Raw genomic sequence first — 19,731 nt, forward strand, 5'->3', positions numbered from 1 at the left:
CACAAAAGCATCCCACCTGTTGGCTGAGATATAGCTTCAGGACGCCTGGGTCCTCATCTCTGCTCTGGGGCCAACACACTTATGGCTGACCCAGCCTGCACCTTAGGCCCTTTACCTCTAATAGGAGGGAGGCAAACCAGTGCTTCTGAAACTCTTTCCGTAGTGAACCTGGAATCTGACTTTTTCCAAATAAACTGTATCCCGAAGCTCACTGTAAAAAGCAGACACAGCAGGACTAGGGTGTGTGTGTGTGGTTGGGGGGTTGGGGAGGCAGAGACCCCTGCCCTCCCCCGCCCCCCGGTCTCCCAGCCTGGCCCCAGGAGACCCCTGTTTGGAGAAGCCCCAGCTCTGCATTCACAGCTTACCAGCTGTAGGACCAGACGATCCCTGAGGGCCTTCCTGCTCTGGAGTTCAGGTTCAGCCTCGCCAAACCCTTTGATGCCGTTTCAGGGTGATCTGTTAATACTTTGGGCAGTTGCAAACATGTCCTGGTAGCCCGAAGAGGGCCGTCTCTCAGATCATATGCTGTGCAGCAGCAGGGGAGAAGCCGAGTGGGGGGCTGGGAACCCCCCGGCTCTTTACAAGTACGGCGCATGCGTGTGCTCTTGTGCTGGTGTGTGCGTGGACAAGGGATCCGTGAGGTTGCAGGGCTGGGTGTTGCTGATGTTCGAGATTGTGTGAAGGTGACTTGATTTTGTGTGTGTGTGTGTGTGTGTGCCTGAGGGCATGGCCATCCCACCCTCTGAGCAAGGGCTCTCAGATGTCTGCCCGAGGCCCAGGGGCAGGCCTTGCACCCACATCAGTGCCTCCTATCGTGGGCTGTTCCCAGCTCTGTGGGGAGCCAGGGTGAGGGTGCCAAGGGCAGATGTGAACGTAGCCGGGCACAGCCTGGCCGCTTCAGCCTCAGAGGCTGGAAGAACAGTAGCGAAACTGGCCTTTGAATTTTGTTTACTGGTGCCGACTGCAAAGCCTCGTGAAGGTTTTATTTTTTTCCACTTGATTTCCAGCCATCTATTTTCCTTCCTAAGATCTTGCGTTGCTTACAGTAAATCTCATACAGGCTTTCATGCTTACCTAGCTCTATCGCTTTCCAATCCGCATGGCCTAGAACTTTCCCCAGCATGCTCTCACAGGTCTCAAAGATGCTTGGGGCCCTGGGGTCGGGGGACACAAGGGAAGGCTCCGGAGATGACCACTTGGTGGCTAAGGCCCGGGTGGTGGGGGGGACAGCTTGGGAAGAGACCCTTTTCGTGCCTCACACCCGTGGCACTCACTGCAGTGGCAACGTGGGCCATCCAAAGGCAATCTTGAAAGTCCAAAATAGGCAGTAGTTTGTCATCTGCTGAAGTAGTTTCTGAACAGTACAATCCAGGCGCTGAGCGTGAGGGGCAGCACCCACACCGTGGTGGCTTTGTGGCTCTCTCAAACTTTCTCCAGGAGAGGAAAAACAACAGCACAGTTTCTTTCTTTGTGGAAATAGCCCTGAAAGAAAGCCAACCGTGAGTGTTGGTGATGCAAAGGCAAGTGACAGAAACTTGCTTCTTAGCCAGTATAAGCAGAAAACAGCACTATTAATTGATTCATATCAAAAGCCCAGGCCTTTAGGAGTGGCTGGATCCAGGAACGAGACAGCATCTTTGGGACCTGGTGTCCCTCCTTCTGTCCTGTCATGCTTCTTTCCTCTGTCTCAGCTGTATTCTCAGGAGGGCCCTGCTGTGTGGTGGGCTTTGGTGAGCCCTGCAGAGAGGAAGTCCCTCCTTTTAGTAAAGATTTTATTTATTTATTTCAGAAGGAGAGAGAACAGGAGCCAGAGAGAAGGGCAGAGGGAGAAGGAGAAGCAGACTCCCCACCTAGCAGGGAGCCCGATGTGGGGCTTGATCCCAGGACCCCGGGATCAGGACCTGAGCCAGAGGCAGACCCTGAACCGACTGAGCCACCCCAGTGCCCCTCAGCCTGCTGGCAGCCATGACCCCATTCCCAACACCTCGTGGTGGCCGGGCCTGGGCTGCACCCATCATGGCGCGTGTGAACACAGAGGGCCCGGAAGGCAGGCAGAACCCACAAAGGGGTGCCACACTGACTGGGAGAGGGGTGGGCTGTCTAGTCAGGAACTGGGAGCTTGGGATTCATCAAAGAACATGAGAGCAGATGTGAGTTTGGGAGTGGGTCAGATCTGGGCCTTAATCGAAGCCCCCACAGGCTCTCCTCAGAAACAAAGAAAAGCAATGACAAAGCTTCCAGATCTGGCAGAGCTCACCGAGGCAGAGACCACCTTAGTCGTGCGCTGGGCCAGTGGCTTGTGGCATAAGGATTTGAGCAGGGGGATGTCCTTGTTGAGAATCCCAGGTTCTTGGTGGCCCCAGATGTGCTGTTGTGACAGGAGGGGGTAGATGGGATACCCCTCAGCTTTCTCCGCCACCCTCCCGCTGCACCCACCTGGACTCCTCCAGCCCAGAATAACGCGGCACACACAGAACCACCCAGACCAGGCCTGGGGCCGTTATCCCATTTTACGCATGTGGGGACCAAGGCTCTAAGAAATTAGGGCAGGTTGCTGGCAAGTTGAGCCCTCTCTGTGTGGCCTGGCCTCCAGTCTAAGACCCTGTGCCTGCATCCGCTTCCTGGGCTGGGGGAGGAGTGACAGACACGGCCCTGCTGTGTCTGCCAGCTTAGAAGGAGAAGTGGGAAACAAGTGGGCCAACACCAGACCAGGGGCTTGTCCACCAGCTTCCTCCTCCATTTCAGTTCAGCCGGCATTGTCTGGGCCAAAGCAAGGCCGGCCCCAGGCTGCTGAGGTGGCATGACAGGGCTAGTGAATGTCGGTGGGGTGTGGTTGAGGGCGGCACCCCGAGCCTCCTATGGCAGAGGGGGCGACTATGCCCAGCCCACACTGGCACTAGTGGCAGAGCTAGGAGAGTCTCCTGACTCTCGGCGCGTCTAGCAACCCTACCCACTTACCCAACGGCTATCCCTCCATGTTCCTCGAAGGGCCTGGGCATCCAGGTAAAGAGGATGGGCCTCAGGAGGAGGGAGAAGCAATTAACTTTCTGGAAGAATCTTCCATTCCAGGCCGGCCTCGGTTGCTTGGGTGGGAGGCTTCCTTCTGCCTGCCTCCGCACACCTCCTGGGATCCAGCTTCTAGAGGCTGTTCCTTCCGGGCCTTCCCTGTAGCTTCTCCTGGGGGTGGGGTGGGCCAGGCTCCCAGAATTTAGGGCCCATTTGCTGTGTATCTGCAGAGTTAGAGACCAATTCTGAGTGCCAGGAGGCCAGATGGACACAATATAACTCTGGCTGTCAAAGTCCTTGCTGCCTGGAGGGACAAGGCTCAAAAAGCCTGGGCGGGTGCTCTGAGAAGGGCCTGGCTGAGGAGAGATGGGCACATCTGTCCTGGGGCGAGGGAGGTGTCTTTGCGGAAGAGGTGACATTTAGCAGGGCTCTGGGGAATAGGTGGGAAGGGTTTTAACAGGCCGCGAGACAAAGCAGGCGAAGGCCAGTGGTGGGGGTTTGCAGGGAACAATCTCACTAAGTCTGGTTGGGAAGGAAGGGCCAGCACGTGGGGAGAGGTCTAGCGGGTGGTGAGGCAGAAGACAGCTTGAGAAGGGCTTGGATACCTCTTTGTTCCCTTCCTCCCTCCAGGCCGGCTCCTTTCTCTCCATCCATGCGCCTTGCCCTCCCTCCTAGACCCCACCTCGCTCCGTCCTGTCCCGGTCCCTGCCTGGAGAGTGGCAGTCACAACCTGTGCCTCCAACCTGCGGAGCTCTGTGCTGTTTGTGAGACCCTTTCAGGGCCGGGCCCTCGTGGCAACAGCCTGTCGAGGTGCACATTGTTAGCCCCGTTGGGGATGACACACTGAAGGCTCAGAGATGGAAAGCAATTTGCGGAAGGTCACACAGGGCAGGTGGCAGCGGAGGCCTGCCATGCAGGTGTACTGACTCATTGCCCACTCCCTGCAGGCCTTCCTGGGAAAACAGTCCATATCCGCTCTACCCAAGTCCTTTATAGATATTCATAGTTACATTTCAACCGCTTGCAGGCCCCCATTTATTCTGGATTCTTGGCCATGACACGAGCAGTTGAGGTTGCGGGAATCATGACCTCTTGGTCATTGTGTTTTTAGTTGTTATTATTGTTGTTATCGTAGGAAAAAGGAAGTGACATTTACTAAATGCCAGATGCTTTATATAGTTCACCTTGCTCTCCCAGCAGTCTATAGTAGAGGGAGGCACCGTCCCACCCCTACTGCAGGGGGAGGCAGCCTCAGAGAGGGGGACAGCCAGTAAGTGGCAGTGACTGGATTCGAATCCAGGGGCTCCCTGCCTTTGGAGCCCAGGTTCTCTTAAGTCGTTGCACAGATGCCCTTCGCACTATTGCTTGGTCCTTAAAAGTCAATAGAATTCCCAAGGGACGGGGCAGCAGGGAGGCCCGGCCAGAGCGGGGTGTCTTGGGGTCAGGTGGCGGGGAGGTGGCTGGCCGGATCCTCCCGGGTTAATTACCACCTATTTTAGGCATGATGTTTTAAACATCAGAGTCACGAACCAGGCACACTCGTTCACATCCCAGAAGGTCCCCAGAGACTCCTGGCTCCAGTGCTCTGGTTTTATAAGTGAAGACATAGGCTGAGAGCGAGGCAGGGACTTGCCTGAGGTGGCTCAACCAGTCTGAGGCCGAGCTGGCCGCTGCCCCCACCTCACGGACGTTGATTTTAGGTGAGTGACTTTGACTGTAGGTTGGAAACGTGTGTCTGGGCCACTTAGACCTGCTTTCTTCTTATTCAGAAACTTTGGTGCCAGAGACCCAGATTCACACGTTCAGATGCGTGCTGGGGAGGCTTTAGGGTGAAGGGACAAGCGTGCCCCAGCTAGGGAGGTGGCATCAGGAGTGGGGCTTCAAGGCTTCTGGGCCTGCCTGGGGCTGGCCAGCCAGGTGGAGCATCACATGTTCTAGGCCACAGTGGACACTGTGTGGTGTTGGCTCTGGGGATGCAGAGCCTGCTGGCCTGCTGTCTGTATGATCACAAGCCCACGAGTCCCTTCTCCTTTCTGGGCCTCAGTATCCCTCATTGGTGAAATGGAGATGGTGGTCCTCGCTCTTCTGGCCTCACGAGGCTTTCAAGAGGATGGTGTATTTGAAAGTGAGCTTCCAGGGTCTACAGAATCAAAGCTCCAACCCTGTAAGCTGCTCAGTGGCAGAGCGTCTGCCCCTTGGAGACATGTGACGAGGAGTGACTGGAGGGAGGCCGCGGAGCTCTAGCCCAGCTGCGGGAGCCGAGTCTGGGGTGGCACCTGTCACAAGCCCTAGGCTGCTGTGTTCTTTCACTAGGCATCCATTTTTCCCACCTGCGAACTGCTGAGCCCTGAGGTCTCTGCCAGCCCTGGCGTCCTCTGTTCTGTTTCTTGGTACAGTGTGTGGTCTCTGGGAACTCTCGATGGGGGCACAGCTGGGAGAAGCAGTCCTTGCTGGCATCCTAGGCAGAGCTCGCTGTTCCTTTTCCACTGGATCCTTCGGAGGCGAGCTGTCACTCTGACCATGGGTCCAGGTTCTGGCCCTTGGCTCCCAGAATGCTGAGGAGGCCGGTGGCAGGGCAGCCAGGGCCAAGCCACTCCTCATAAGTTTCCTGGCCCTGGGCAAGTCCATTCAGGCTCCTCTCACCCTGTGCTTCTCAGAATCCCAAATCCAGGCAAGCTCCTCTTCTCTGAAGGGGTCCCTGGTGCACAATAGCCTCAGGGCACAGGTTTCATCAGGCCCATGCTCCTGCTGGCTCCTGTCACCCAGCCTGGTAGCTGGCCCCAGGCTGTGCAGAAATTTTTTAGAGCCCAACATTGTCCATTCCCCAGGTGGACGGGGGAAGGGACAGCCTGCCTGTTGGACCGAACAGTGTCAGTTTCAGGGAAGGGCTTCTCACAGATTGTGGCTCACAAACCCAGCAAGTGTGGGGACCTCAGAGCCCAGGCAACCCCTCCTCTGATTCGGCCCCTGCTCCCAGGACGCTGCATGACCTTGGAGACCTGGGGGTTCCCCAGAGGAGCTCTAGGGGCTGGAAGAGGGAGAAGGATGGGATGCCTTCGGCCAGAGCAGCTCTGCCTTTATGTCTTACATATTTGGCTTCTGCCTAGAAGATGACATTTGAAGAAGGAGCTCTGAGTCTAAACAGACGTTGGAGGCCGCTTGGTGTGTGTTTGCTAGGGTTGCCGTCACAAAGTGCCACAGCCTCGGTGGCTTAAACAGCAGAAACTCCCAGTTCTGGGGACTGGATGTCCAAGATCATGGTGTCAGCAGTGTTCGTTTCCTTGGAGGCCTCTCTCCTGGGCCTGCGGGCAGCTGCCAGGCTCTGTGTCTTTCCTCTGCAAGCTCGCATCCCTGGCATCTTCTTCCTGCAGGGACCCAGTCAGACTGGATTAGGGTGACCCTAATGGGCTTGGGGAACTGAAATCACTCCTTGAAAGGACTTGTCTCTGAACACAGCCACATTCTGAGGTACTGGGATCAGGGCTTCAACATATGAATTTGGGGGAACACAGTTTAGCCCATAGCACCATGCATCTTGTGCAAGGCCCTCATGTCACAGAAGGGGAGACTGAGGCCCAGAGAGGAGGGTCGGCCACCACACGGCAGGCCGGAGCTGGAACTCTGACCTGGTGACAGCACTGCCCTTTGAATTGCCCTCTCTCTGAGCAGGGTAGAAGCAGTTTTCCTTTGCTCAAGGACTCCTACACTCTGCTCTCCAGGGAATTCCCCTAGAGGGAGGTCTGGGCATCTAGATTTGCCAAAGTTGTAAATCTCTTAAGCCGTAAGCTGCTCCCTGGCGTCTCCCGAAAGCCCTAATGTGAAATGCAGACGTTCCTCCCTTTCAAGCTCCGCGCTCTCTCCTGAATTTCCCATCGTGTTTGCACCTAAGGATGCAATTACCATTTCCTCCCATTGTCCTTTCTGCTTGTCCCTCGGCTCTCAGCTGACGCAGGCTCTCAAACCCGCTGGGTGAGCACGAGGCTGTGAGATTATGAAGATCGGACCGCTTCTGAAAGCTCTGGGCTGGCTCGGGACCAGCGATGCTTATCAGTCCACCCAGGGCTCCTTTGAGGTTATTTTCTTCTCCTCAGAAGATGCCCGTATATGCTGCGGAGAGTGTTTCCATCAATTCTTCTGCCTGAACCAGCGCCAGTTGAGCACTGCCTTCGGCCATGTGGCGCCCCAGCCGGCTCCTTCCCAGGCCTGCTGGGCTGTCTCTGGCGGGGGAGCCTCCTGGGCCCTTCCCAGGACCCCCAGTCCTCTGTGCTTCTCCGCCGGGCCCCTGCAGTGCTGACCTGGCCCATCTTCCTGCGTGGACCCCAGACCATCCCCATTTGGCCACGGTTATTAAAAACCACAAGAAAGCATTTCTCCGGCAAAGGTCATGGAGCTTGAGTTTCTAAACTTGTTTGGGAAGGAGACGGGGCCAGGGTGTTTTAGGTTTGTGGACTTATGGCAGATCTTAGATTTAAAGCATAAAATTGAGACCAGGTTTCTCTTCTCTTCCACTAAAAGGGAAAACAAACATTGTGATTGCTGAGCCCTTTCCTCTGGGCTGTCTGTCTGTGGTCTCTTTGGGGTGGGGCTGGAGGAGGCAGGCTGGGCGGCGGGCACGGCGCTGGGCTGGCAGCGCGCCCCAGGGCATGTGCCACAGCCTCCCGTCACCCCCAGCGATGCCCTTCTGAGTCTTTCCATGTCTATAAAATATAGTAAGCCTTACTTCACTGGGTGTGGGGCTGCGTTCCAGAGAGGCTGGCTCCTTTCCTGTTCACTTGTCCACGGTTCTGATCAACAGGGATTTATGTGGGGCTAGGGAAAAGGCATTGTGTCCTGGTGGTGGGCTTTCTAGCTGGTTGGAGAGTGCTGAGATTCATGGAGGGCTGGGTTGCCTCCTGGTGCTGGCCTCGCCTGTGACAGAGCCACGCTGACAGTGACTCCTAGTCCCCGGCTCTGTACAGCTCTTAAAAAATCAGTTTCTTCTGGTTTGAGGGATGTGTTTTGGCCAAGGGGCTTTGCACCTCATGCCTTTTGGGGGGCCCCCATCTGAGGGTAGAGCCATTGTGGTGACCTGGGGTTGTTAGAGCACAGGCCTCCAAGATGGGCCACGGGGTCCCCCTCCAGCTCCATAGCACATAAGCCCCCTGCCCTGGGCAAGTCAGCACTGCTCTGAGCTTTGGTTTTCTCTTGGCATTTGAGTAATCGTGTGTGTACAGGGCCTAGTACACGGTCTGTGCCCAGGCGATGGCAACTATTATTTTAGGACTCCCATTGCTCCCATTGAACAGACTCACAGGCCGAGGCCCGGAGATAGAAGGGGATGTCCCAGTGCCCAAGTTGGTAAGCGGCAGTCAGGGTGGGAATGGGGGGTGCTGGATTGCAAATGCAGGGACCTCCCTGCTGTGTCACGCTTCCGTCACCCTTCTGCATGTTGGTAGTGGCCCTGGTGAAGCCAGAGCGGAGGCCACTGCCCAGAGCAGAGTGAACATGAGCTGTGGAGCACTGGGTTGGCCCCAAATCCAGAATTCTGGGCCTCAGACTGGAGCCTGAGAGGAGCCCCTGATCACCCAGAGAGGTTTGCTGGGGAGGCCCGAGTCAGGCAGAGGCGTGCTAATACCACTTCGTCTGTGTCTTCTAGTGTCCGCCAGGACTTTGATGTCCCCACCAGCCACCTGATTGGAGCACATGGATACTGCACCCAGGTCAGGGGGTGTCGTGGGGTGCCGGACAGCTGAGTGATTCTTTTCCTTCCTCCTCCCTTCTTTCTTTGCCCCTGCCAGCCCTTTCCCAGCATGTGCCAGCCTCTGGCATGGAGACCTAGAAAGGTCAGGTTCTGCTTCTGAGAGCTTGCTGTGCCCGCTCTGTGTGCTTGGCTCTGCAGGGGGTACCAAAGACAGAGCCAGGCGCCACACAGCCCAGCGCCCCAGTCAGAGCCCCGAGGACAGACTGGGGGCTCTGGGCCAGCTGGGGAGATGAGGATCATGGCACCGTTTGTGTTCGCACAGGGCACCAGCTTGGCAGTGACCCTCCCCAAGCTGAGCTGATCTTCTTCCCCTCCCCAAGCCTCAGTTCCCTCATTTGTAGAATGAGGAGTTTGTACTAGACCAGTTCTTCCTAAACTTTGATGTGCCCATGAACCCCTCGGGAGTCCTGTTGAAGAGCAGGCTCAGATCCAGTGGGTCTGGCCTGGGGCCTGAAGTCCTGAATTGCTAACAGGCTCCCCAGAGAAGGTGATGCCGCTGGTCCACGGACCACACTTTGAGTAGCAAGGGGCTACATGACCCTAAGCTTTGCTACTGTGTTGATTTTGAGTCTTGGGGCAGGAGCAGCCTATTTCCCCTTTCTCCCCCATTTCAAGAGGGCTTCCTGTGCTGAGGAAGGTTTGAGACGGATAGGGAACAGGAGCCTTTTTCTCCCCCTTGAAAATCAGGTGGGAAAACTTGAACCCATCTGAAAAAGGCCACGCCTTTCTTAGCAGCCGCTGCCCCTGAGGTGCAGTATCTCAGAGCAGACATTTCCTCCAAATTCTTTCTCATTTCCTCTGCAAGGACACAATGGGGCCCCTTCGCTATCTCCCTCCAATGGGGTTCCCTCTGTGGCCATCAGAGGGGGCCTTTTTTACTGTCACCAGGGCAGGGGTCTTGGTGTTGACGGAGGGATTTATTCACCGGGGCATGGCTTTTATAATTCAGGGGAAAACACTTCTGTGAACTCTTCCCTTCAAAGTTTATGTTGGGAACGGCCTATCCTGGCCATTCCCTTGTACCATGGGGCGATTGCTGCCTGCTGGCCTTCCGCGCATGCCAGCCCTGACAGGGTGGGTCAGACGGAGGGTCCTGCCTGCCCAAGTGCGAAAGCTGGGCTCACTCAGATCCTTCCTCGGTGGCACAGCAGTCACTTAGTGGCCAGTGTTCCTCTGGGATCTTCGGCGGCCAGGTGGTACCCTGCGGGTAACAAGTGAGGAGAGAGGGAAGGGCACCAGGCAAGATGCTCGAAAATGTGGGTGGAAATCCAGCTCTGTCACTAGCTAGCTGTGTGGCTTGGGGAGATCCTCTCCTGTCTGTGAGCCCCAGGGTCCTCATTCCTCCCAGGAGGTTGGACCCCTAGATGCCCTACTGCAGGAAGGGCCCTTCCCACCACCTCGATGCAGAAGGCTCTGGCTGAAGGAAACAGCCAGAGGAACAGGGCTCCACATGTCACTGATCACCCGGTTCTGGGGTCAGCAGGCTTGTCGCTCTGTCGGCTGTGTGGCACAAGTCATGTGGCCCCTGAATGTGTGATGCCACTTGGTTGACGAGGGCAGGGACAGATCTAGAACCCAGTCTGGGGCTTCCTCGCCTCTGCCTGTCTGCCTCTGCAGGCCTCCACTCTCCCTCCCTGCTTGAAGACCCTGCCATCTCCCGTGAAATCCAAATAAGGCCTAGAGTCGCTTTCTTGGTGTTTGCACCATTGTCCGCTTCCTGGCGTTGATAACGGGCACTGGTTGTGTCAAATGTTATTGTTGGGGGAAGCTGGGTGAAGGGTGCACAGGAACTCTCTGTACTATTTTTACAAATTCTTCTGAGTCTAAAATTATTTCAAAATAAAAAAGTTTATGAAAAAAATGCCATCCTTCAAGACCCACCCAAATGTGGCTTCTCCACAGAGTGGCTGTGACTCAGCCATGCGGTCCCGTGTCTGCCTGGCCCCGGAGGGCTGTGTGCACACATTGTTAGAGTCCCAGTCACATCCTACACTGGGCTTCAGCCACGCAGGGATGCACCTGCTCCCCGCCCTAGGCTCGGACACCCGAGGTCAGGAGCCATTCTTTCCCTGCTGCAGGGCACCCCCCCTCCCCTGCTGCCACCTGGGGCTCAGGCCCGGGGCCCGTGCATAGCTGGCGCTCGGTGAGAGCCTGTGGGATTGAGGTCACAATGAGTTCCTAGAGTCGTTCAACTGGGAACCGCTGGCAGCTTTCTCTGGGGGCCGGTGGGAACTCCCAAGTCCCAGCCCCCTGTGATTTTGGGCTCTTTCCCTCCTTGCTTTCCTTCCTTTTCCCCCCCCCCCCTTTTTTTTTTGTTCCCGATCTCCCCTGGACAAGCCTTTCCCCTTTCTTTCATCTACAGGAACTCGTCAATCTGCTCCTGACCGGGAAAGCAGTGTCCAATGTTTTCAACGATGTGGTGGAGCTGGATTCTGGGAACGGCAACATCACGCTGCTCAAAGGCATTGCTGCGCGCAGTGACATTGGGTTCTTATCTCTCTTTGAGCACTACAATGTGTGCCAGGTACTGGGGGCTCAGGGCTCCCGAGACAGAGGGGTCCGGCGCCCGGGCACGAGAGAGAGGGAAGGCGGGGAAAGGGAAGTTCAACTCCAGTTCCCAGAGCCGGTCAGAATTTGGCCCAGTCTCAATCATAGAGGGTTTGGGAGGAAGTATGGTTTCACTGCTCTCGAGTACTGTCATGGAATTCACACCCAAAGCCAGCCAAGGGACTCCAGTGTGACTGTGGGTCCGAGCAGATGCAGTTGGTGTGTGTGTGTGTGTGTGTGTGTGTGTGTGTGTGTGTGTTGGGATGGGGTCTTCTTCGGGGATGGGGGACCTGAGGTCTTAGGCCATAGTCCTAGCTTCCTAGGTCTACCACATCAAAGCACCACAAACTGGGTGCTTAAAACAACACAAATTTGTTCTGGAGCAGAAGTTCTCCTAGCAGAAGTCCAAAATCAAGAGGTCAGCAGGGCTATGTCCCCGCTGACACCCATTGGGAGAATCCAGCCTCATCTCTTCTAGCTGTTGGTGTTTTCTGGCAATCTGTGGCATTCTTTGGCTTGTGGATTCATCACTGTAGTCTCTTCCTCTGTTGTCAGTGGCCATCTTCCCCCCGTGTGCCTTTTCCTTTTCTTAGAAGGACGTCGGTTGTGTTGGGCTAAGGGCCCACTCTACTCCGCTAACCTCATCTTAACTAGTTACATCCACAACAACCGTAATTCCAAGTTGGTCACATTCTGGGGGCTAGGATCTCCACGGATCTTTTAGGGGGGGCACAGTTCAACCCTAACAGGCCACTCAGTCTGTTTGCTAGTGTACTGCCCCCTTTCCTTCCTCTCTCCCTGCAGCCAGGGTCTTGGAAGGGGCCGGGCCCCTGGCGAAGCTGGGCAGGGTAAGGTGGCTGTGTGTCTCTGTAGTGTGGGCAGTTGGTGCCGGGCCCCATGTTCCTGTCCTAGCCTGCTGTTAGGCCTTTTCTGAGCCTCGGTTTTCGTGTTGTCAGAGAAGACATTGTTCTCTGGCTGGTGTCATGGTGCCCTTTAAGCTTGATCACAAGTTCAGGCTGCTTGCCGCCCCATTGCTAATGGGCCATGTGGTGTGGCTGCACCCCCAGGTCCTGCCCCCACAGACAGGAAGCCGACCTCTTGGCTCCACAGACTTGGGGAGGAAAGAACGATAGTGCTCCCTCTCTGATTTGCCGGTGTCAGGAGGGAGCCCAGGAATGTGGCCACGTGGGCCAGGAGAAGCATCAGGGCCCCTGAGCGTCCAGCCCTGGGTGGGCTCTGAAAGCATTCAGCACGAAATTCCATGGGCTGAGAGAGGGAACCTTGGCCAGGCTCATGGAATCCCCAGGCTTACCATGAGCCCTGGTTTCATTCTTGCGTTGAGGGTGTTGGTCAGAAAGTAAACTATTTTCCTTTGGTCTATGGAGGGTAATTGATGGGAACATCAGTTGGGGGTCATTCTTCCCTTGGAATAAAATGCCGATTGAAGAAATTTAGGCCCTACAAGGATCCAAATTCTTGAATCCACACAGACCCCCTCTGCTGAAATATGCTTGGCTGAAAACTGAGGCTTGTATCTCTCTGCAGCAAGAGGATGTTTGCTCCTCTGCCTTGGGGCAGCAAGCTTCTAAGGAAGGACCCTCAGGCCTTCTCTCCTCCGCAGAGTTCACTGAGGACTGGGCGTCTGAAGGAGAAGGCAGAGGTCTGGCAGTATAGACAAAGCCTGTCCTCTCGCTTACCACCACCTGCCATCCCCTCTATCCCTGAATTCCTCTGGTCCTACATGGTTGGCCGTGTTGGGTGTGGAAGGAATCCAGGGAGATTTAACATCGGTGCTCAGAGCTGGTCCCCCTCCACTGGGCAGCACCAGTATGACCATGGGGAAGATCTGGCATTTAGGACAGCTTGGGGCATGGCGTCCATGGTGGGGCTCTTCTTAGGCTTAGCGTTTCTCTCACAGATGGCAGAAGTGGGCCTGCCTGTCATTCAGCCTGTCCGGGGCTTCTCACGGCAGCCTCTGGCTGGAAGCCTGGTTCTAGGGCCCTCACTGAATATGTGGGGGCTGAGGGTAAGGGAGGTCCTGCCTATCGGTGAGCTTATTAGATGAGCTGCACTCTGGATGTGCCTGGGGGCGGAGCAGAGGAAGCTCTGGACCAAGAAATGCACCCCCTGCTGAACTAGCCAGCCTTCTGCCCCAGCCTGGCTGTGTGTTCTGGACCTCCATTGGCTCCCCATGACTCCCCTGGACTGGTCTTGCCCATCGGACTTGCACCTCACTCTTACCACCCCAGAGCCCACTGATGAGGGCTGCAGTGGGAAGGCCAACCCCTCTTGTCTCCCGGTGATTGTGGTGGGGGGTACCGGCAGTCCAGGGAACGACAGCATGGGATCAGGAGTTTAACTTCAGCACTTCTCCCATGCCCCGCAGGACCCGTTCCTTGCTGCCTTCATGAAGGGACCTGAGCAAAGACTGAGCTTGGCAGGAAGGGCTCTGCCAGCTGCTTCCTCCTCCCGTTTTCCCCAGCTCTGCAAATAGCACCATCCACCGACTTTCGCAAACCCAGGCGTGTGCCCAGCCCATCAGGAGGTCATGTGGCTCCTAGCCTAAGTTGTTTCTCTGGTCTGTCCATTGCTACCATGGTCCAAGCCACCAGCATTGCTGGTCTGGACACCTGTCCCCACCCCCCTCCAGTCCTTCACTGAAGACACTGTGATCTTTAAAAGAGTAGACTGAATCTCATCATGCCTTTGCTTCACACATCTCAGTGGTTTTTCCATCCTCTGAGACCGTTAGGGACTGAGTTAGGTCCCTTCACAGATTCATACGTTGAATTCCTGACACCCAGTACCTCAGAACATGACTGTATTTGGAAACCGGGCCTTTAGACCCTGTGAAGACAGAGAGGAGACAGCCATCTGCAAGCCAAGGAGAGAGGAGGCCTTGGGAGAAACCAGTCCTGCCCATACCTTGATCTTGTACGTCCAGCCTCCAGGACTGTGAGGAAACAAATTTCTGTTGTTTGAGCCACCTGGCCTGTGGAACTTTGTTCTGGTGGCCCCAGCTAACTAATGCAGAGACCGAAAGCCCCAACTTAGCACGGCCTACAAGGCCCGATGAGCCTGTCCCTGCCATTTCCTCCCTTCACGTTTTGACTTAAATGTCACTTCCTAGGGGAAGCCTCTCCTAACCTAATCAGTCCGTCTAAATAGGGGCCTGCTCTCATGGTCCCCTGCCACCTGGTCCCCCTCCATCACAGAATCTTAATGCTTTCCTTCATAGGCCTCCTCTTGGTTCCAGGTGTCACATTTCATTGCTTTTGAGATGCAAACTTTGCGTGCATTTGAACATTGCTGAAATTTTGAGGCACTGTTGCAGTTGCTGCTGTGTCGGACTTCAACTGCCAGCTTGCTTCTTCGTGAAGCAAACATTTATAGTGATTCTGATGGCATCTTAGATTCGGGGCAGGGCAGTGCAAATGCGTCTATATGACTGTTTGATGACTATCTGTCTTCCCTATTAATCCAGTGAGCCCCCCCCCCCCCGCCCCGGACAAGACTAGTCTTGTTTCCTTCTTTGCTGTAACGCCATCATCGAGCATAGTGTCTGGGACTGGCACATAAGGCGTGTTGAATGACCGTTACCCTTACAGATGACGGACGGCGATTCTGCCAGCGGTCAGATGTTGGTTCTTTTAAATGAAGGCTTCTGAACTGGCCGTCCACCGCTGGGTGTGGGGGCATTCACTCACCTCGCCCCTGCAAAAGATTTAAGAACCCCCCCTTTAAAAGTGATTCCTAATGGTGCTGTCTGGTCCCCTCCCTGGAGAAAGCCTCAGACTGTACTGAAGGAAATGTGCCCCCCCCCTCCCTCCTTGCCCCGGGCCTTCGGTCAGCTACCTCTGAACCCAAAGGAAGTGAATTTCATCTTTGGAAAATGTCACCCACTTGGAAGGGGCTCCCGAATGAGAAAGCTCATTTATAAAGTCTCTGGGCAGCTTTTTTTTGCCCGTAATCTTTTGACCGTTGAATAAATGGCAAGCTGCCCTTTTGTCCCCTCTGCTGGAAAATTCGGGGTGGCTGATTATGTAGATGCCTGCCCCCTGGCAGGTTGCATGGCTCTTTTTCCTGCAGTGAAAGAGCCCTGGGTCCCCGAGAAGGCTCCCTGTTCGAGGTGAGGCCCTCACCAGAAAAGCCCCTTCTGAGCCTGGAGTGGGAGCCAAATTTGCAGTGGGGTTTAGGCACGTCTAGCCCGTGCTCTAAGCCATCTAATTCCCCCACATCCACCAAGGAGAGAGCTCTGTAGTTATGTTTTAATGTCACAAGGGGCTGGGGTGAGGGCCCTACTGGCCAGGCGGGGGCGGGGTGGGACACTTGGAAAATGGGAGAGCGACACATTGTGAAGATCGCCATCCTACCCTCTGGTGGAGGCACCTGTTCATGGGCAAGTGTTTCACTAGGGACCTGAGCACAGCCCCCCTGCAAGACACCCCAGCCCAGAGTCAGCTTCCAGGAGGGCTCCAAGGGGCCCCAGGAAGACCGCTCGGCCACTCTTCTGTGACAGGCCAGAGAAAGTATGCCCTTCTCCCCACTGGAAAAATAATTCCCATTCTTTCCTTAATCCGCAGGCTGTGGCTGTAAATACCTGAGCACGCAAACATCTCCTTGAGGCTGGTGGGGATTAGGCCAGAGTCAGCTTGGCCCATGGCATGCACAGAGCTGAATAAAGCAGGGCCCGGGGTAGGGAGAGGTGCTGCCCCAGGGAGTCACAGGTGATGGGGAGAGAGCACAGACAGGACCAGCCAGCCTGAGGGGCAGAGCCAGCCAGGCCACTGGGCGACTGTGCAGTGGGCCCCCGCCGCTCCAAGAGCAGCAGCACTGAAGGTCCTGGGGCACGTTCTTTGCCAGCTGCCTTCCCTGAACACCCCTCGGCAGGGTGCTTTGCAAGGGAGTCTCTCATCAGAAAGTCCCAGCTCTTTATCCTCCTCTTCTCCCTGTGCTCTTTCCCGAATGCCCTGCTAGTCCCTGGATATCTCTGGACAGGCCCTCCTGGCACCCCCCACAGACTGCTCACCCAGAGGCCCCCCTCTCCCTTCTCCCTGTGGCTCCAAGCCCACCTGTCTTCAAGGTAAAGTCCTACCTAGTTGGAGTTCCACTTCATGCATGAGGACCCTCACTCGTCAAACATTTGCTCATGTCGACTTCTGACCCCTGCCCTTGGTGCTGAGGGCATAGTCTGGTGTGCAGAGAGGCAGGCCGGTGCGTCCTGGGGAGGCAGTGATGCGCTGCAGGAGAGAAGGCAGGTACCTGGTACCTACTACCTGCTACCTAGTAACCCCCACTGGGGAGCTAGAGGGAGTTAGTTGTGCTCCCTGGTTGGGTAGTTTGGGTGATGCAGGACCTGGAAGGGGAGGAGAGGTGTCCCGCACTCTAGATGGGGGACAGTGGGTGCACAGGCCCAGGGACTGGCCGCACTGGCGTGTTCGAGGACTGGTGAGAGTCTGGTGCGGCTGCGGGGTGTGGGTGTGGAAGAACAGGTGAGAAGGTCATGGTCTGGGGAGGAGCAGCTGGCTGCAGGCGGGATGGGCAGCCCCGTGAGCCAGCTAGGTGTGGGAAAGGAAGCAGCGGGGGTGCCCGGGTTTCAGGCCGAGGTACCTCGCAGCGTGACCGTGGGTGAGGGAAAGCCCCTGAGAGTGGTGGGGACGGCTCCGGGAGACAAGCTGTGTCTGTGAGCTGCGCAAGGGGCTCCCAGCCTGGCTCAGAGGCCGCGATCCCCAACAGAGCTCTCTGAACTCAGCCCAGGCCTGGGTCAGACGGAAGATGCTCCGGCCCTTTCCCTGGAGCTAGCACGCGCATCTCTGACCACTCCCTGTCCCTCTGGCAGGTGGGCTGCTTCCTGAAGACGCCGAGGTTCCCCGTCTGGGTGGTGTGCAGTGAGAGCCACTTCAGCGTGCTCTTCGGCCTGCAGCCAGAGCTCCTGCGAGACTGGAGGGCCGAGCGGCTCTTCGACCTGTACTACTACGACGGCCTGGCCAACCAGCAGGAGCAGATCCGGCTGAGCATCGGTACGCTGCCCCCACTGGCCTGCGTCCTCGGCCCTCGCACGTCCTCAGGGCAGTCAGAGAGCAACGCAGACCCGCAGACCCGTGTCTGCACTGGGGGATCAGAGAGCGGGTGTAGGCGCATCCTCCTGCAGGACGAGCCGGAGCGGGGCCCCGAGAAACTGGTGGCATTAGAGGGGTACGGTGAATGTGAGACCACAGAGTAGGGAGCCCCGGATACCATGCCGACAAGTTTGGGTTTTCTTCTGCAGGCAGTGAGGAGCCATAGAAGGTTTTGGAGCAGGAGAGTGATGGGATCAGATGTGTTTTTAGAACGAATTATGCTGGTAGCTGATGGAGAGCAGGGGGGAGGGGTGGAGACGGGGGGTGGGAGGCTGTGAGGAGAGTGCTGTGGTCCAGGAGAGAACCAATGAGCAGGAATAAGGATGGGTCCAGTCACGGGGAGAAGCGGGGCAGGTGCCAGAAGAGTCTGTTCCCAGGAGCTGGGTTTTTGGTGATGACCTTAAAGCAAGCTCAGGTCCAGGGCTGATGAGTGTGTGTGTGTCTCTCTCTCGGCCCCCAGACACCACCCAGACCATCCCTGAGGACAAAGACAACGACCTCGTCCCGCCCCTTGAGCTCTGCATCAGAACCAGGTGAGTCGGGTCTCGCTCTGGCTCTGGAAGCTCACCGAGTGGCTGGGAGGTGTGGTGGGGGGTAGTCATACCTGCAGGAAGGAGGATGGGTTTCTGGATTGCCCCAACTAAGAGTCTGTGGTGCAGGACCTCCGCAGACTGGAAAGACGCAGTGCTCGGGGCTGGTTTGTATGTAGCATTTTGTGGTCTCTGTGGCCCAAGTGGAGAAGTGCATGGTCTGGGAGGGGACTGTGTCTTCAGACAGCTTCTGAGGCTGCCCCTGTGGCAGGGGCGGTGGCATGAGTAGCTGCTACTTGAGGTCCGTCCTTGCTCACGGCAGTCCCCAGCACGTGTGGTGAGGGCTGTTAGGCCCAGTCAGGAGGAAGGACAGGTCGCGGTACAGGTTGGGGAGGGGTGGGGTAGGAGGTGTTTGAGCAGGACAGGAAGGTGGGAGTGCCTAGTTCCTCAGCGGCCCCCAGGGTGTAGCTCTGAGATGGCTTCCTGCAGCAGAGACACCCTCTGCGTCCAGGACGAGCAGCCCCAGTCATTCTGTTGGTGCGGGTTTGGCCCTCTGAACCCCAAGCAGAGGTGCCCTGTAGCCTCAGACACAGGGTGGGGGGTTCTTGACTCCCCAATTCCAGCTCAGGCTCAGCGTAAGTTGGGGCTCACTTCACTCACGAGCCCAATGACCAGGCCCCAGGGCTGGGAACAGTCCTCTGGAGGGCTGTGGGGTTGGTGCTCTGGTCCCTTCCCCCCCAGCCTCAGGCAGGCCCTTCACAAAGCCTTTGGGTAATGACTTGGAGGCCTCAGGGTGCAGTGGGGGGAGCAGGAGAGGGAGGGAGGAGGTCTGCCTTCCATTGCCTTCTGGGGGAAGCTCTAGAACTCGCACGTGGTGATGTGGGTTCTAGAGTTCGAATCCTTTCCACTTTCTGGCCATGAGCTGTCGGACTTCACCTATGTGTCCCTCACACTGTCAGCTGTAAGACTGGGAAAATGCTAGAGCCAAGTGCAGGGCTGTTGTGAGAGCACCCGGTATCCTGCCAGGTGCTCTGTGAACAGCTCTCACTGTTACTGTCTTAGTGGCCCTTGCCACCGTGTGACCTCAGGCAGAACCTTGTGTCCCTGACTGTGAAGTGATTAACCTGGGGTGGAGGACATGGATAATGCTGAGGCCCGGGGGCACTGACCACCTGCGATCCAGGGGGTTCGCTTGCAGCCTCTGGGTGCTGCTCACCGCAGGCTAGTGAGCCCTTGACTGGAGCCATGATCACAGCAGAAACACCAGGGAGGGGATGCGGGAGACGTTGGGACATCCTCATTAGGCCCCATCTATTCATCCATCTGTTCATCCGTCCGCCTGCCCGCCCACCAAGCCAGGGACAAAGCATTCTTGTGGGGTCATGTGCTGCTTTTCTTTCGTCGGGAGGATTAAAGGCCCATGCAGGCCGCTTTCCTTTCATGTACAAAGGGCCACTCATTCCAGGTGATGAGAGAAGGGCAGCAGTGGAAAAAGGAGGTGACACTGGCCTTGGCACCCTCTGCAGGACGCGGCAGGAGGCCACAGGGCATCCTTCCTGGAGGCGGGCCTGCCAAGCAGGGCTGGGACCGCACCCTGGGCACAGGCTCCGCCCACCTCCCCAACTCCGAAGGCCTCCATCTGTCTCTGTAGGGAGGATGGGGGACCACCACCTGGGACCTCTCCATGACCCCATCTGGAATAACGCCTCTTTTCCCAAGAATGTTTCCACTGCAGGACTCACCAGTATCTCCAGTGGGCCCAGGGGTTGGACTTTCTGGGCTTGGCCCT

General features: G+C 56.6%; 1 protein-coding gene across 2 annotated transcripts in view; it reads left to right on the forward strand.

The window, feature by feature from the left end:
- MINDY4 (MINDY lysine 48 deubiquitinase 4) overlaps nucleotides 1-19,731 on the forward strand; it is a 101,970-nt gene that overhangs the window by 74,138 nt on the left and 8,101 nt on the right. For both annotated transcript variants that reach the window (XM_002919258.4, XM_034669942.1), the window contains 4 exons: nucleotides 8,642-8,705; nucleotides 11,109-11,270; nucleotides 17,133-17,313; nucleotides 17,873-17,945. In XM_002919258.4, the coding sequence (XP_002919304.1) occupies nucleotides 8,642-8,705; nucleotides 11,109-11,270; nucleotides 17,133-17,313; nucleotides 17,873-17,945 (480 nt within the window). The remainder of the gene's footprint in view (nucleotides 1-8,641; nucleotides 8,706-11,108; nucleotides 11,271-17,132; nucleotides 17,314-17,872; nucleotides 17,946-19,731) is intronic.

The sequence above is a fragment of the Ailuropoda melanoleuca genome, chromosome 1 (genome assembly GCF_002007445.2).
Source record: "Ailuropoda melanoleuca isolate Jingjing chromosome 1, ASM200744v2, whole genome shotgun sequence".
In the NCBI taxonomy this organism is placed as follows: domain Eukaryota; kingdom Metazoa; phylum Chordata; class Mammalia; order Carnivora; family Ursidae; genus Ailuropoda; species Ailuropoda melanoleuca.